Below are 19,320 nucleotides of genomic sequence, written 5' to 3'. Positions count from 1 at the left end.
GTCTAATATCCACTCTCATCTCTTTTACTTTCCATATACCTGCAAAACCTTCTGTATCCTCTTTTAGATTATATTGGCTAGCTTACCTTCATATTTCATCTTTTTCTCTTTATGGTTTTTTAGTTGCTTTCTGTCGGCTTCCCAGTCCTCTGCCTTCCCACTATTTTTTGCTATATTACATGCCCACTCTTTTGTTTTTAGTGCTGTCTTTAACCTCGTTACTTGCTGCTGCTTATGTGCGGGAGTGGGGAGCTGGGGGGAGGGACTTTGGGGTTCTCATGTTTATCTGTCGTTCATTCTTTGGGGCACTTCTCTGTTTTCGTGGATGCTTGTGAAGAAAAAGCACTTCAGGATGTATATTGTATACTTTCTCTGACATTAAATTGAACCTTTGAATCTAGTCAGCCACGGTTGGCTCACACTCCCTGTAGAATACTTCATCTTTGAAATATATCTTTCCTGCATCTTCCAAATTACTCCCAGAAACTGGGGCTATTGCTGTTCTACTGTCTTCCCTGCTTGTGACCCTTGCAATCAACTTTAGTCAGCTTCTCATGCTTGTGTAATTCCCTTTACTCCACTGTAATACTGGCACATCTGATTTTAGCTCCTCCTCCTCCTCAAACTGCAAGGTGAATTCTATATTATGATGATCACTGTCTCCTAACAGTTCCTTTACCTTAAACTCCCTAATCAAATTTAGATCATTGCCTAACACCCAATCCAGAATTGCTATTCCCCTAGTGGGCTCAACCATAAGCTGCTCCAAAAAGCAATCTCGTAGGCATTCTACATATTCCCTTTCTTGGGATCCACCACCAGCCTGATTTTCCCCAATCTAGTTGCATATTGAAATCCCCCATGATTATTGCAATACTGCACTTTTTTCGTGCCTTGTCTATCTCCCGTTGCAATTTGTAGACTATATCCTGGCTACTGCTTGGAGGCCTGCACATAACTCCCATCATGGTATTTTTACTCTTGCGGTTTCTTAACTCTACCCACAAGGACTCTACATCTGCAGATCCTACGTCACCTCTATCCAAGGATCTGATTTCATTCTTTTTTAAAGCAACAAAGCCACCACATGCCCTCTGCTTACCTGCCTGTCTATCAGATAGAATGCGTATCATAAAGTCATAGGAAAGTACAGCACAGAAACAGGCCCTTTGGCCCATCTAGTCTGTGCCAAACCATATAAACTGCCCAGCCCCATTGACCTACAACTGGAGAATAGCCCCCCCCCCATACTCCCTTCCATCCACGTGCCTATCCAAACTTCTCTTGAATATTGAAATCGAACCCGCATGTACAACTTGCACTGGCAGCTCGTTCCACACTCTCACGACCCTTCAATTGGTTTCCCCTCATATTCTTAAATTTTTCTTTTGCCTTTAACCTATGATCTCTAGTTGTAATCCCACTCAACCTCAGTGAAAATACCCTGATTTACCCCATCTATAGCCCTCATAATTTTGTATACTTCTGTCAAATCTCCTCTCAATCTTATATGTTCTAAAGAATAAAAGTTCTAACCTATTCAATCTTTCCATACAACTCAGATCCCCTAGACCTGGCAACATCCTTGTAAAATTTCTCTGTACTCATTCAACCTTACTTACATCTTTCCTGCAGGTAGGTGACCAAAACTGCACACAATACCCCAAATTAGGCCTCAGTAATGTCATATACAACTTCAACACAACATCCCATCTCCAGTACTCAATACTTTTGATTAACGAAGGCCAATGCACTAAAAGCTTTCTTTACAACCCTATTCACTGACGCTGCCACTTTCAAGGAATTATGAATCTGTACACCCAGATAACTTTGTCCTACAACACTCCTCAGTGCCCTTCCATTTATTGTGCAAGACCTATCCTGGTTGGTCCTACCAAAGTACAACACCTCACACCTGTCTTTATTAAATTCCATCTGCCATCTTATCAGCCCAACTTCCAGCTGGTCAAGATCCCTCTGCAAGTTCTGATGGTCTTCTTCGCTTTCCAATATATCCCCAATCTTGTTGTCTTCTGCAAATTTGCTGATCCAGTTAACCACATCATCCAGATCATTGATATAGATGACAAACAACAATGGACCCAGCACTAATCCCTTCTGCACTCCACTAATCACAGGCCTCCAGTCAGAGTGGCAACCCTCTACTACCAGTCTCTGGCTTCTCCCACAAAGCTAATGTCCAATACAATTTACTGTCTTGTATTGAATGTCGAGCAACCAAACCTTCTTGACCAACCTCCCATGTGGAACCTTGTCAAGTGCTTTGCTAAAATCCATGTAGACAACACCCACTGCCTTCCTTCATCCACTTTAATCCATGCTGATTATCCTTAATCAGTCCATGACTATTCAAATGCTCACATATCCGGACTTTGCAATAACTTTCCCCACTACTAATGTCAGGTTCACCGGCCTATAATTTCCTGGTTTATTTTTAGAGCCTTTCTTAAACAGCAGAACAACATTAGCCATCCTCCAATCCTCCAGTACCTCACCTGCCACTAAGGATGATTAAAATATCTCTTCTAGGACCCCTGCAATTGGCTCCCACAGGGTCCGAGAGAACACCTTGTCAGGCCCTGTGGATTTATCCACTCTAATTTGCCTCAAGTCAGCATACTCTTTTGTTGGGGACTTCTACCTATTGCCTCTTCATTTTCCATAAAGTTGATGCCACTTTGTCTAATTTCTATTGACTCTGCATCCATCTCCTGAGTAAATACAGATGTAAAAAAAGTCCATTTTAGATCTCCCCCATCTCTTTTGGCTTCACACATGTATTACCATTCTGATCTTCCAATTTTGTCCCTTGCAATCTTGGGACCTCTATTGGGGCAGGAGTGACCTGTACAAAAAGGATGGATTGCACTTGAATCACAGGGGGACCAATATCAGGTCGGGGAGGTTTGCTAAGGCTTTTGGGGAGAGTTTAAACTAGGATTGCTGGGGGGTGGGAACCGAACTGAAGAGACAGAGGAAGAGGCAGTTGGCTTACAAATAGAAAAAGCTTGGAGACAATGCGAGAGGGAGGATAGGCAGGTGATCGAGAAGGGACGCGCTCAGACCGATGGTTTGAGATGTGTCTATTTTAATGCAAGGAGTATTATGAACAAAGTGGATGGGCTTAGGGTGTGGATCAGTACTCGGAGCTATGATGTTGTGGCCGGTACAGAGACTTGGATGGGTCAGGGGCAGGAATGGTTACTTCGAGTGCCAGGCTGTAAATGTTTCAGAAAGGACAGGGAGGGAGGCAAAAGAGTTGGGGGTGTGGCACTGTTGATCAGAGATAGTGTGTCTGCTGCAGAAAAGGAGGAAGACATGGAGGGATTGTCTACAGAGTCCCTGTGGGTGGAAGTTAGGAACAGAAAGGGGTCAATAATTCTACTGGGTGTTTTTTTATAGACCTCCCAATAGTAACAGGGACATCCAGGAGCAGATAGGGAGACAGATTCTGGAAAGGTGTAATAATAACAGGGTTATTATGGTGGGAGATTTAAATTCCCCAAATATTGATTGGCATGCCCCTAGAATGAAGGGTTTAGGTGGGGTGGAGTTTGTTAGGTGTGTTCAAGAAGGTTCTCGACACAATAGGTAGATAAGCCTACAAGAGGAGAGGCCGTACTTGATCTGGTATTGGGAAATGAACCTGGTCAGGTGTCAAAATCTCTCAGTGGGAGAGCACTTTAGAGATAGTGATCACAACTTTATCTCCTTTACCATAGCACTGGAGAGGGTTAGGAACAGACAAGTTAAAGTGTTTAATTGGAGTAAGGGGAAATATGAAGCTATCAGGCAGGAACTTGAAAGTGGAAACAGATGTTCTCAGGGAAATGTACGGAAGAAATGTGTCAAATGTTCAGGGGATATTTGCGTGAAGTTCTGCATAGGTATGTTCCAATGAGACAGGGAAAGGATGGTAGGGTACAGGAACCGTGGCGTACAAAGGCTCTTGTAAATCTAGTCAGGAAGAAAAGAAGAGCTTACGAAAGGTTCAAAAAGCTAGGTAGTGATAGAGAGCCAGAAGACTAGCAGGAAGGAGCTCAAGAAAGAAATTAGGAGAGCCAGAAGGGGCCATGAGAGGGCCTTGGCACACAGGATTAAGGAAAACTCTAATGCATTCTACAAATATTGTTAACAGCAAGAGGATAAGATGCGAGAGAATGGGACCAATCAAGTGTGACAGTGGAAAAGTGTGTATGGAACCGGAGGAAACAGCAGAATAATTAAGCTTCAGTACTCACTACAGAAAAGGATCTTGGCAATTGTAGGGATGACTTACAGCGGACTGAAAAGCTTGAGCATATAGATATTAAGAAAGAGGATGTGCAGGAGCTTTTGGAAAGCATCAAGAAAGTCCATTATTCAAGAAAGGGAGTAGAGATAGCCCAGGAAATTATAGACCAGTGAGTTTTACTTCAGGTTGGTAAGCTGATGGAGAAGATCCTGAGAGGCAGGATTTATGAACATTTGGAGAGGCATAATATGATTAGGAAAAGTCAGCAGGGCTTTGTGAAAGGCAGGTCACGCCTTACGAGCTTGATAGAATTTTTTGAGGATGTGACTAAACATATTGATGATGGTAGTGCATATGGATTTCAGCAAGGCATTTGACAAGGTACCCTATGCAAGGCTTATTGAGAAAGTAAGGAGGCATGGGATCCAAGGGGACATTGCTTTGTGGATTCAGAACTGACTTGCCCGCAGAAGGCAAACAGTGATTGTGGATGGGTCAATAGACAATAGGTGCAGGAGTAGGCCATTTGGCCCTTCGAGCCAGCACCGCCATTCGCTGTGATCATGGCTGATCATCCACAATCAGTATCCAGTTCCTGCCTTATCCCCACAACCTTTGATTCCGCTATCTTTAAGAGCTCTATCCACCTCTTTCTTGAAAGCATCCAGAGACTTGGCCTCCACAGCCTTCTGGGGCAGAGCATTCCATACATCCACCACTCTCTGGGTGAAAAAGTTTTTCCTCAACTCCATTCTAAATGGTCTATTTATATACTCAATTCCCCTTATTATGAAGGCCAGCATGCCATTACCTTTCTTCACAGCCTGCTGTACTTGCATGCTTGCTTTCAGTGACTGATGTACAAGAACACCTAGATCTCGTACATCCCCTTTTCCTAACTTGACTCCATTTAGATAATAATCTGCCTTCCTGTTCTTACCACCAAAGTGGATAACCTCACATTTATCCACATTAAACTGCATCTGCCATGCACCTGCCCACTCACCCAGCCTGTCCAAGTCACCCTGCATTCTCATAACATCCTCCTCACATTTCACACTGCCACCCAGCTTTGTGTCATTGGCAAATTTGCTAATGTTCTAATCTTTGTCAAGGGCCATATCCTGCATGGAGATTGGTCACCAGTGGTGTGCCTCAGGGACCCCTACTCTTTGTGATTTTTATAAGTGACCTGGATGAAGAAGTGGAGGGATGGGCTAGTAAATTTCCTGATGACACAAAGGTTGGGAGTGATGTGGATAGTGTGGAGGACTGTCAGAAGTTACAGCGGGACATTGATAGGGTGCAAAAATGGGCTGAGAAGTGGCAGATGGAGTTCAACCCAGATAAGTGTGAGGTGGTTCATTTTGGTAGGTCAAATATGATGACAGAATATAGTATAAATGGTAGGACTCTTGGCAGTGTGGAGGATCAGAGGGATCTTGGGGTCCGAGTCCACAGGATAGTCAAAGCTGCTGCGTAGATTGACTCTGTGGTTAAGAAGGTATACAGTGCATTGGCCTTCATCAACCGTGGGATTGAGTTTAGGAGCCAAGAGGTAATGTTGCAGCTATATAGGACCCTGGTCAGACCCCACTTGGAGTACTGTGCTCAGTTCTGGTCACCTCACTACAGGAAGGATGTGGAAACTATAGAAAGGTGCAGAGGAGATTTACAAGGATGTTGCCTGGATTGGGGAGCATGCCTTATGAGAATAGGTTGAGTGAATTCGGCCTTTTTTCCTTGGAGTGACGGAGGATGAGAAGTGATCTGACAGAGGTGTATAAGATGATGAGAGGCATTGATCGTGTGGATAAACACAGGCTTTTTCCCAGGGCTGAAATGGCTAGCACAAGAGGGCACAGTTTTAAGTAGGTACAGAGGAGATATCAGGGGCAAGTTACGCAGGGAGTGGTGAGTGCGTGGAATGGGCTGCCGGAGATGGTGGTGGAGGTGGATACGATAAGGTCTTTTAAGAGACTCCTGGACAGGTATATGGAGCTCAGAAAAATAGAGGGCTATGGGTAACCCTAAGCAATTTCTCAGGTAAGGACATGTTCGGCACAGCTTTGTGGGCCGAAGGGCCTGTATTGTGCTGTAGGTTTTCTAAGTTTCTAATCCTTTTGCTCTTAACATATCTGTAGAATCTCCTTCACCTTGTCTGCTAGGACAACCTCATGCCTTCTTTTAGCCCTCCTGATTTCTTTAAGTGTTCTTTTGCATTTCTTATATTCCATAAGTACCTCATTTGTTCTTACCTGCCTATACCTGCTATGCACTTCCTTTTTTAAAAAGAATTTTAAACAGGGTCTCAATACCGCTTGAAAACCAAGGTTCCTGAAACCAGTTATCCTTACCTTGTATTTTACATACAAACTTTGTACTCTCAAAATTTCACTTTTGAAGGTCTCTCACTTACCAAGTATACCTTTGCCAGAAAGCATCCTGTCCCAACCCACACTTGCCAGATCCTTCCTGATATCATCAAAATTGTCCTTTCTCAAACCATGAACCAGATTTACCATTTTCCATATTTACTTTGAAACTAATGGCATTATGATCACTGGATGCAAAGTGTTCCCCCTACACAAACTTCTGCTATTAGGGAATGAGACAGAGCAGGTCATGGAAGTTTGCGTAGAGGAACACTTTGCATCCAGTGCTCATAATGCCAATACCTGATCTGCTATTAGGGAGTGGGACAGGGAAGGTCACAGATCAGGTATTGCACACTCTCTTGTTGGGACTTTGACTTACTGACTAAGGAAACTTTTGTGAACACATTTGACAAACTCTATCCCATCTAGTCCCTTTACAGTAATGATAGTCCCAGCCAATGTGGAAAGTTAAAATCATCTACCAGGTTTCTTGCACCCATCTGCGATCTCTCTATAAATTTGCTCCCCTCAACCCCATGGACTGCTGACTAGCCTATAATATATTCCCATTAACGTGGTCATACCTTTCTTATTCCTGTTCCGCCCACAATGCCCCACTAGATGGGTTCTGCAGTCTGCTTTGACCTAGCACTCCCACGATATTTTCCCTGACAAGTAATGCCACTATCAGACCTAAACCTCTGTTAGGTCTTCCTCCCTCAACAGTATCCAAAGTGGCATACGAGCAACACACATCAAAGTTGCTGGTGAACGCAGCAGGCCAGGCAGCATCTTTACTGCCTGGCCTGCTGTGTTCACCAGCAACTTTGATGTGTGTTGCTTGAATTTCCAGCATCTACAGAATTCCTGTTGTTTCCAAAGTGGTATACCTGTTTTTGAAGGGGATGGCTACAAAGGTATTCTGCACTGACTGTTCAACCCCTTTCCCCTTCCAGTCTTCTGTGTTGCATCCTGACAGTTACAGCCTCCCTGTATGTCCTATCTATCATCCTTCAGCCTCCCAAATAATCTAGAATTCATCCAATTCCAGCACCAACTCCTTAACGTAGTGTCTGAAGCTGCAGCTGGATGAACTTCTTGGAGGTGAAGTCCTCAGGGACATTGGAAGTTCCTCACCTTCCCACATACCACAAAAGGAGCATTGGGTCCTGCCTGGCATCACTGCTGTTCTAACTGTGCAAATATAAAGGAAACAATAAATAAACAGGAAAAAAAAATCTACCTACAGCTTTACTGCCTTCTCTTGCTCAAGCCTCTCCTCACTGAAGCCTCAAATAACCACTCTAACACTGTCCACCCCAACAAAGGCCGCTCCACTAGCCCCTAGCTTATTTCTATCTATTCTTGCCAATCAATCTCAATCACTGACTGGCTGCTGTTCAAACATGTAACTGCTGCAGATCGATGCCTTATGTGCTCAATCAGCCAACACTTTCCATTGCTCCCAGTTACTGATTGTCCACTGTATCATTGGATGTTAAGCTGCCAACTATGATCTTCTTTTAGCCACGATTCAGAGATGCTCACACCTGCCAATCTCTAAACGTGCTACAAGATCATCTCCCTTATTCCGTTTACTGTGTGCATTCAAATATAACACCTTTAGTCCTGTATTGTTCACCCTTTTGATTTTGGCCCTCGATTACACTTTAACTCATCACACTGAGTGCAATTTTGCCCCAGCGTCTGCCTCTTCTTCTTCAGTCTCACTACGCACTGCATCTATTTGTGTACCAACTGCTCCATTGCCAGTCTTATCACTTCAGTTCTTGCCCCCCCCCGCCAAATTGGTATAAACCCTCCCCAACAGCTCTTGCAATCCTGCCCGCAAGGATATTTATTCCTCTTGGGTTCAGGTGTAACACATCCTTTTTTGTACAGGTCATACCTTCCGCAGAACAGATCCCAATAATCGAGAAATCTGAAAACCTACCCCTGCACCAATTCTTCAGCCACACATTCATCTGCCAAATCATCCTATTCTTCCCCTCAGTGGCACATGGCACAGACAGCAATCCAGAGATCACTACCCTGAAAGTTAGGCTTTTCAGCTTTCTGCCTAACTCCCCATATTCTCTTTTCAAGAACTCTTCCCTTTTCCTACCTGTATGTCATTGGGACCAATATGCACCACGACATCGGGTTGCTCACTCTCCCCCTTTAGAATGCCATGGACCCAATCCAAGACATCCCTGACCTGGCACCTGGGAGGCACATACCACCCGTGTCTGTGCCACGTCTACAGAATCTGCTTTCTGCTCCTCTAGTTAAGATTGCACTCCTCTTCCCTTCAGAATCACAGAGCCAGACTCAATGCCAGAAACCTGGTCGCCGCCACTCGCCTCCCCACCACAGTATCCAAAGCGGTATACTTATTAATGAGAGGAATGGCCACACGGGGATACTCTGCATTGGCAGCCTATTCCATTTCCCTCTCCTGACAGTGACCTAGGCACCTGCCTCCAGCAACTAAAGGGTGTCTGTATCTGCTATCCGTCACCTCCTCATTCTCCCGTACGAGCTGAAGGTCATCAAGCTGCAGCTCCAGTTCCTTAACATGGTCTCAAAGGAACTGCAGCTCAATGCACTTTGTGCAGTTGTAGTTATCAGGGGCCTCCCAGAGTACCCACATCTCAAACAAACATACCATGATTTCCAGACTCATTCTCAGCATACTAGCTATGTACTAAGTGAGAAAAAAATACACCTGTGCTTGCCCAAATCTGTTGAGCCAAAACTGGACCACTCTAACACTCACACAATGGCCACCCACTTACATCCCCACCCCCAACTTTTCAAAAAAAAAATTGGCTGAGTTCTTGTTAAACTTTGCACTGCATCACGAATAAACAACCTCACGCTAACTGCAGCCTGCTGGAAAAGAGCTGAGAAGTACCTGAGCTCTTTTTAAACCTCATGCTGTGGCTCCAACGAAAGACCTCTCATGCTGATTACAGCCTGCCAAGCTTGCAAAACACTCTCCCATACGTTCTAACCCATAACTCCCAATAGAACAGTACATTAAAACTGCTTCAGCACAAATTCAAGTCTCATTGGCTTATTTTAGTCAGCACTTAAGTGTGCAGAAATGAAGTGTTAGCATGCACTGCTGGCATTGTATGAAAGACCTTACCTCCATTTGTCGCACAACAGATGGTAGATGAAATATTTAGCGTTAATATTAGCTCAGGTATCAAAATGGGCAAGACTTAAAATGCAATGTGAGCTCATACAATGGTCTCCCCAATTTCTTTTAAATCTTCCTTGCAAAAATATTTCTTGGTAGTAATATAAATCAGTTACCTCTATCTTCCTGCTTCATTTCATCTCTTGAGCCATAATCACTTCTCCTGTCGTCTCTTCTGTCAAAGCGGTCAAATCCATCACTGTAACGGTCACTGTAGCGGTCAATGTAACGATCACCACCAGCACGATAATCATCACTCCGCCGGTCATCATAATTGTCTCTCCTGAATCCGCTGCCAAATACACGCCGGCTGCCTATAAAACAATTCACTTCATTAAAACATCGCAGTCATTACTGAACAAATTGTCACTTGTGGAGAATCTCTCTATTGTTGATTAATGAAATGCGTTTTTTTTAAACTGTAGCACTCCTTTTACACTGGGCAATATGGATAGAACATTTCTACAGAATGCTTCTTTGTATGAGAAGTTCAGTGCATTTATATTGATTGATCAAAATTTACATAATCTACTTCACTTATGCAATATTATTAGCCAATATTTCAAAATGTCATTCTCTTAGATTCATAAAGACCTCCGAGTCCATTAACCAGTAAATGTAGTAAGCTAATTTAACGTAGTTGAAGAAATTAGTCCAGAAAGTATATAAACGATTTACTGAAAGAGATAACTTTAGGAATAATTATAGATACAATAGTCATCTCAGAACAATGATATCCTACTGCCAAGTTAGCAGCAGAATAATAATGGTTGGAAATTCCTAAGCAACATTTAGAAAGTCTGAATGCAGTACGTGACTTGCATAAGGAGGATGGACTTGTAGTAATTCAGACACTTTAAAAAAACACACACACATGAAAGTACAGAATGACAAGACAATCCTTTCCAGCTCACCCGAGCTTCACAGGATACAAAATTTCTTTTAAGTCTAAATCACACATTACTTGCTGAACCTGAACAATAAAGAGAAATTTCACTCAGGTAATGGTATTTTTCTTACAAATATACTAGGCATAGTCACTGAAGAGAGCTAAAAAGCCAGTTCTATCGCCCCTTTGCACTAATACATTAGATCTTTTGCTGGTATTTTTGATATATATGGAACTAAGTGTGCTATCTTAATAACTATACTTACCCCTTCAAAAACATAAAGACACTGAGGAAAACTTCTCAAACTAGAGATGAAATGTGCTAAATGGTAGTGATTCTGGACCCATTTGTAAGAATGGGTTGCATCGTGAGGTTTCCAGCATCAAGGGAATATAAAAATCCAAGTCCCTAAAGCTAATCAAAATTGGCCATTTTTATACACTGAAGTCAAAAAAGGCTTTAGAAAAAAATAGGCCTTGGATTCAACAAACAAGAGGGGGAAAAGAGATCCTGTAGCAATTGTGAAAAATATCCTGTAGCCAATGATTAGAATCACATTAAATTACTGAAATAAATTTGGGCATTGCTAACACATTATAAAATGAGTTTAAATCCATTTGATGTATTGTCTTTAAAAGCAGTAGAATTACAACATATAGCAAACTACAGCTAAGGATCCAATGTCCAACAGCCTTCAACCTTAATGAGTTACTGAATGGCTAAATAGCCTGAAGCACTTGTATGGTTTACGGTCTCTATTTTGCAATACCCCACTTAAGCCACCTGACATAAAACCAAACAAATCCGTTTTAAATGGGTGATAGCTTTACTAATAATTTACCAAGCAATGTACATCTAGAAGTTCTTACTTAATTGCAAATAGTTGGGTTTGGGGATGTTCTTAATATATTAATACAAAATTAGACTTTTATTCCTGGTGATATCAATATGTGCATGATGCATTCCAATTTTATTTCCATATTCCAAATAGCTTTCTTTATGTGACAGTTGAAGTAGTATCATTCTTACAGGTTCAATTAATGAATATTGCTGATCATCCCATTTTAATTTGACCATTCTTTTGAAACAGAACCAAACTAGTTGTTTTCCCAATACAGACTCATTGCAACAAACTAAATGGCTCACGATATAGAGGCAGACAGATGCTTCACTGTTCACTATGAAAGTATATATAGCTTTAACCATAGGTCAGCTTACCTCTATCATAACCACGGTCCCGGAAACCATCATCCCTGTACCTATCTCCATCCCGCCGAGAACCATCCCGATCACGGATGTCATAACGGTCCCTAATTCCTAGAAAAGCAGAATCCGCAAATCTTAAAACATTACAAGAAGAAGACATACATGAAAAGAATAGTTACCAGTGAAATTAGAAAATAATCAATGGGAACAAATGATTTGATATGAAAGATTAAGTGATGCATCCTGTTATAACAGGCTTCTAAACTGGATGACACAAAACGTTAAGAGCAAGCTGTAAGCATTATATCATGCACACTGTTGGTGAACAGAAATTAGTGTATATTATGATGTTCTGTATGCATTTGTAATTGGAGGTCTACAAAATCCAAAGACTTGTTTCTATTTACTGTTCAGTTCACAAAAGCAGCAATATCTTTTTGTCACAAAATGCAGAACTCATTAAGTTTGGTTTACTGAATATTGCTAACACACAACTAACGCTCTTCGTACTTTTCCCTCTCCTCTTCCATTTCTCTCAGACCCTCCTTTTCTCCTATCAGTGTCCAGCTCCAATGCTGCCGAGAGTGAGCAAGATCAGAGGTTCAATTGATTTAAGCGCCGGACCAAATTGAGACAACGAGGTCCAGATCCCAAAGTGTATCGAAGTGGCTGAACCTGATGTTTGGATGACAATTTAGGTGCCGGACCAGATTGAAATGGTCAGGGTGTCGGGACTGGAGGTGAAAGTCGAGCCTGTTCAGCTTGCTGGTCCACTCTGCGCTGAACCAAGGTATGTGAATGGACTCTGTGGACTTCAGTTCAGAATACTATTTGCATGATTTGATTTTTTTCCCCCTCTATGCATTGGGTGTATGGTAGTCTTCTTTTTCCATGTTTACTTTTGGGTTTCTTAGTTTTGTGGCTGCCTGTTAGAAGACGAATCTAAAGGTTGTAGAATGCATAAAAAAATGTACTTTTGAACTTTTCTTTGAACATGTATGACTTGATGTCAATCCTATGTAAGAAGGGAAATACAGCCTAGAGGCTAATAGCTATTGGCCAAGATGTGGGGCAGATTGGATTACTAAACATTTAGGAAACAAGAGAAAAGGAAATGTATTTTACAGGAAAAGATGCACTTTATTAGGGGTTGGATAAAGAATAAAACAGGCAGGGCAATAATAACTGGAGCTGGACACTGACACAAAGGCATGGAATATTTTGTATTACTCATTATTTATTGCCAAAAACTTTGACAAACTTCTATAGATGCACATGAAGAGTAACCTAACTGGTTGCATCAAGGCCTGGTATGGAAACACCAATGCCAAGGAATGAAAAAGATAACTGAAAGTGGCGGATACAGCTCAGTCCATCACAGGCAAAGCCCTCCCCACCAGTGCAGGAAAGCAGTATCCAAAAACCCTCACCATGCAGGCCATGCCTTGCTCTCACTACTACCATTGGGTAGGAGGTATAGAAGCCTTAAGCCCCACACCACCACATTCATGAACACTTATTATCTGACAACCATCAGACTCCTGAACTGCCATGGATAACGTTAATCACCACTACACTGAACTGATTCTATGATCTACAGACTCACTTTCAAGGGCCCTTTACAACTCATGTTCTCAGTATTATTTTTATTTGCACAGTTTGTCTCCTTTTGCACCTTGGCTGTTTGTCGATGTTCTTCTGTTTATGTATAGTTCTGTAAAATTCTATTGGATTTCTTTTTCCCCTGCAAGTGCCTGCAAGAATATGAATCTCAAGGTAGTATATGGCAACATATACATACTTTGGTAATAAATATACTTTGAACTGAGGAGCAAATGTCAACCATCTATGGGATTTTTGGATTTTTCTCATGGGTTTAAAGCAGCAAGGCTTTAATACATAGTGATGAATAAAAAGTGGTGAATCATTGTTAAATGTTAACACTCTTGTCTCTGAGAAGATTTTGGGTTCAAATCTTTGGCCAGTTAGCAGAGAAATTTAAGTGACACTTCAGTGGAGTACTGAGGCAAACCTCTACTGTTGACAGTGCCATCTTTTGAATGAAACCTTGAACCACAGTCCTGATTGTGACATTATTTCAAAGGGCAGGGCAATGTGTCACTTAACTATCACAAAATACAACCACATGGTCATTATCACATTACTATTTATGCAAATTTGCTGTGTGCAAACTGTCATTTTAAGTTTTAACGTTCGTGACAACAAAAAAAAAAATCAAGGTCATAAAAAGTATACAGTTATGCAAGTACAATATAGCTAAAGCTATTCATACACAAAGGGACTACACAACCACTAGGTTTAGTTCATTAAAAATATGGCTGTTGTGAAGCATGTACGTTCCCTACATCTTCCAAACAAAAACCTCTGTTGATAACCTTCTTACATATACATATTTTTCTTGGGGAAATGTTTATATGAACTAATCAAAGATTTCAACATTGTGACAGCTGGTTTCACAATTAAATGCTCTGAGTGCTGCATTGCTTTCTACTATGCAGTAGCTCTAAATTTGCTGAGAGTCAATATTGTACTGGCATAGGATTGTTAACTTCCAATGAATTGTGCACAGTGAGCCTGTGCTTAGTATGAATCTCACACTAGACAACCCCGCCCCAATTAGGGATAGAAGGGGGGACTATTCTGCATTTGGATGGACTAGATTTAAACCCAGCACAACAGATGAAAGCTCAGCACATTGACAAGTTGCATTAGCCCGTGAAAGCATTGAAATGTTTATCTGATCAACTCACTGTCGCCAAATGAATCCTCCATCCTTCTTGATGGATAGTCATCATTGATATTAGTTGCTGGCCGAGCCCTCCAGTCAGACTCCATCTCTGCATCACGGGCTCTGTCCCGATCTCCTCCTCTACCTGATTCCCTTTCTGTGTTGCATGCAGAGATAGGAAACAAAGTTTTATCATTAGAGTTACTGGTGGGCTTTATCAACATTTTATAATTCAGCTAGCCATGAAGTACAAAAGGGCAGTCTTTCATTCAGGGCCAAGGTCAAAGGAAAAGTAAATCATCCAGACTCGTTATCAATTAGATTGCTCAAAGCTGGGTTCTCACACTCATTACTTCAAAACAATTTTAGTTCAAGGGGCAATGTAATATAAAATGCTCACATTGCGATTTGCTCTGTAAAAATACTGAGGAAATATATAAAATCAAAGTTGATAGTAGTTTTAGACAAACATTTATTGGTGGGGGGGGGGGAGAGAATTAATGTAAATTTACTTCAAAAATCTCAACAATAAATACATGGTATTGCATGAAGAATAAATCAAAGCCAGCAAAAAGAAAAGAAAAAAATATCTCCACCTGAAGACTGATTAAATCCTGCTTTTAATTCAAACTACCAATTAGAAGATTGAACTCCTGTAGGTACTTGCAACCTTTTATACAAGTCATGATATATTCTCCTTTCACTGACTCTTGAGAATTTGGATGAAACAGGTTTTAATTTTGAAAAGAAAAAATTTTAAATGTTAAGAAATCTAAACTTATATGTTTATAGAACAAGGTCTCAGCAATCAAGCAATATTTCGGTGCAACCTCCTGATTTTGTAATCTTTCTTCCATCAAATATGTGTTTTTCCTGTCATTACTTAGTCTTTGTCAACACAGTCAGACACAATAAAAAGCTAATTATTCCTATTTATTTAGTCTTATATAGATTTAGAGCTTTCAAATCATTGTGTCTACACCATAGGTACACATTATGCTGTTAAATGTTGAATATTCACTTTTGTTCATGTTTTATACTATTTCACATGTACTGCTTTAAAAACTCTTACATCATGCAACTTCTATCATTAGCATTAAATATACAAAATAACAATTTTGGACTTAAAAAAACACATTTTTAATTTTAAAGAGACAATTACTTTAATAAATCAACTGTTTTGGAGGAACAGGTTGTAAGTATCTATATACTACTAAAACTCTCACGATGTTTGTCGGAGCAGTGCTGCCAGGATAATCAAGGACGTGACCCACCCAGCCAACACACTTTTCGTCCCTTCTCCCTCTGGGAGAAGGCTCAGGAGCTTGAAGACTCGTACGGCCAGATTTGGGAACAGCTTCTTTAAACTGTGATAAGACTGCTGAATGGATCCTGACCCGGATCTGGGCCGTACCCTCCAAATAGCTGGACCTGCCTCTCGGTTTTTTTGCACTACCTTACTTTCCATTTTCTATTTATGATTTACAATTTAAATTTTTAATATTTACTATCGATTTGTACTCCAGGGAGCTGGAAGCGCAGAATCAAATATCGCTGTGATGATTGTACGTTCTAGTATCAATTGTTTGGCGACAATCAAGTATAAAGTCTGTTTGTGACCTCCAGTGAGTGCAAACGGTGCATTAAAACGGCACTATTTTTGGCTAAATCGACTTAAAACGCGCTAATGTACAGAATGCAGGCAAAGTTCAGGGTTATATATTAATATAAAATTGCTCACACGCCAAAATCAACAGCCCCACTTTCACCCGACAGCCGATGTCAGCCATGATGGAAACCGTGACACGACGCATGCACATGACCAGCCTCAGAAGCGACTCACGATGCTCACTGCAGCAACACCAACCAGGGCAAAAGGGCAGGGCAGCTCTGTTTCGAGTGGTCACTTTCTGTTAATCACCATCAGCATGTGCAGGATTGGGACAGATCCAACTGAGACTCATCAATAAGAGATAACTAAATCTTATTCTAATAACGTACTTCCAGACACCCATAAAACCCTTTGCTGCAGTCAAAGGACAGCGGTGACTATATCACGTCCATTTAGGAGAGCGCCAACCACATCATCAAGAATAATCAGCATCCTGGAGGCTTTGGTGTTACTGCTTCGTATCTTCTATCCAGCATCAGGGTAAAAAAAAAAATATGGTCAGCCTAATTATGCCGCATGGAAGAGAAGGGGGACATTATGGTCAAGAGATGGCACCAAATGTAGTTGGGAAGCAGCAACAAGATGGAGAGAACAAGAATCGGATGAGGCCAGGGCCGCACGACTCCAGGATCAAAGTGTCAGGACAAAAAAAGATGAGAGAAGAGACGGAGGAGAAGAGGCGTGCACGCCTCCAAAATGATACCAAATGGCATAGAAGAAGGAGACAAAGAGAAAAAGGAGCTGAGAAATGCAAATCTCCAGGATCAGAGACAAACAACAAACAGCAGAAGAGATGAAGAGATGGCAGATGAAAGAACTGCACGTCTCCAGAATGACAAGAGGCAAAAGGATGGCAGATCAACCAGAAATGATTCCATCAAAAGTGTCCTTCGTTAAACAAGGAGCTATATTTACCTTGCTACGCGTCGTTCTTCTTTAATAAACTGAGGTTTACTACTTCAGTTTCTAAAGCAAAGTGATACCAATAGCACTCAGGAAAATTTAATGTTCATTCTGCTCACATCAGACTACACTACCCCTCTCTCAAAGGGTGCCCCAACGGGTCACCCCATTGTCCAGTAGATATTTAAAACAAAGCAAGTTCCATCTGACAGTGGTGACTGAGACCTGACGGTGGTGGCAGTGGCCTAATTACAACAAACAATTCCAAGCTTTTCACCACTCAAGTCAATGCTTCCTTGCTTAACAACTTTATTTAACAATTTGGAACAACAAATAACAATTTGTCATGTACATTTTATCCTTCTGTAAATATTAACAATGGTAAACTGCAAAAACGATCGTATAACTGCAATGTTTAAGCATAAACATCAGAAAACACACCAGGAACTTAAAAGAAAAATTCCATCCATTTCTGGGCTTGAAAATCTTCGAAAACGTTCAGTCAGCTTTATCAGGAAGTAGACGATTAATATGCTCCTCCTCTATGAAGTCCATGACATCAGCAGACAGGTGGTAGATCTCCCTCGTCCTGCTTGCATGACCCGGTGATGATGGCTCCATCAGTTTGACCAGAATATTTCTAACTGATACGAAGCACATATCCTTTCCACCTGGTTTTGGATGGAAGCGTGTGTTGGGCCCAAGAGGGTGGAAAAACTCCACTTGAACATCTTGATGATGAGCATCCACAGTGACAGCCTTTGCTAACCACCAATTTTGGTCATAAATGACTGCAAGCCAATCTCCACAATTAATGAAACCAGCAGATATATCTGTCGTAGCCCCGTCAGGACCACTCTGGGGTGCCTACTCTATTTCCTCCATCAGCATTGCCAAAGGCCCTCTGTTCTTTCCCATTGTGGTAGGGCCATCAGTCTCCTCAGCCTGTACCCTGGCATGTGTATTTTCAGTCAACTGAAAAGTTGTTGGGCTGAAAAACTGGCACATCTGTAGCTCACTGCAGAAACATGACAATGATCTGTAATGGATGCTGTTTCCGTAAGGTATGACCTAATGGATTTTCCTCGTTGCCGGTACAGGTTTTAGTGGTTGAGAAAGGAGTGCATCATATATCTGCACGTCACCTTCAGCAATATGATAGAGCTGAGTACTGCAAAGCCTTCTCCCAACCATCTCATGGAAGATTTTACTTCCCTGTAGCATCTGCTCTGTTTTCTTCTTGGTGATTCTTGTGTTTTTTTAACTTCCAGTTTGCTCACGTTGCCAACGCTTTTTCAGTTTGTTCCTATCTTTTATTATCTCTTGAAGTTTATTTTTCAAAGCTTTCATCTCTCTCAAGTATCTTGCTCGTTTTTCTTTCTTTCCCTTTCCCCTCCTATAGGACTGCCTACTGCGAGCTGGCTCCTATATAGTCTGATCCAATGGACAATCTGGGGGAGTTTCTGGGCGTTCTAGGCCCTTTCTCTTACACTCTCTTGACTCTTGCTGTCTACCTTTCCACACCTTTCTCTTACTCCTCTTTTCCCTTTCAATCAACTCACTGATTTTCCATTCTCTACTCTCTTCTTCCATCTTTGCTTTTCCTTTCTCAGGTATTCCTCCTTTAACTCTGGCTCACTATATATTTTCTCTCGCCGCTTTTTTTGGTATTCCCTGTTTCTTCTTCGCTTCTCCACTGATAGCTGCTGCCTAGCCATAACTTCCTAAAATACATAAAAGGAAGGTCAGAATTTAATGGAATTACTATGAAATTGTGCAGAATTACTATGAATTTAATTATGTTTAATTTGGTGAAATTTTATAAAATGATTATGAAATGGTGCAACTAAATTCATTTATGGTTTTAGTCATTGGGGATACATATAGTAAGGAAATATTGTAGGCCTGTGTGTGGAAGAAATAAAGGGGAAATTATGTATATTATAAATAAAGAAGTTAATGAAACATTACAAGCCATATTACTATTTATTGTGATCATAAATTATACTCAAGCCTCCATTGAGGATGATTTGTCAACACCATCAAACTATGTGTCACC

The 19,320-nt window shown here is 41.3% G+C and overlaps 1 protein-coding gene across 2 annotated transcripts in view; it reads right to left on the bottom strand.

Moving 5' to 3' along the window:
- Positions 1–19,320, bottom strand: part of eif4ba (eukaryotic translation initiation factor 4Ba) — a 75,809-nt gene that overhangs the window by 20,379 nt on the left and 36,110 nt on the right. For both annotated transcript variants that reach the window (XM_072249646.1, XM_072249647.1), the window contains 3 exons: positions 14,709–14,843; positions 11,950–12,048; positions 9,958–10,155 (listed from right to left, as the gene is read on the bottom strand). In XM_072249646.1, coding sequence (XP_072105747.1) covers positions 9,958–10,155; positions 11,950–12,048; positions 14,709–14,843 — 432 coding nt within the window. The remainder of the gene's footprint in view (positions 1–9,957; positions 10,156–11,949; positions 12,049–14,708; positions 14,844–19,320) is intronic.

The sequence above is a fragment of the Mobula birostris genome, chromosome X, assembly GCF_030028105.1.
Source record: "Mobula birostris isolate sMobBir1 chromosome X, sMobBir1.hap1, whole genome shotgun sequence".
Lineage (NCBI taxonomy): Eukaryota > Metazoa > Chordata > Chondrichthyes > Myliobatiformes > Myliobatidae > Mobula > Mobula birostris.
This window is presented reverse-complemented; position numbering and strand designations above follow the sequence as displayed.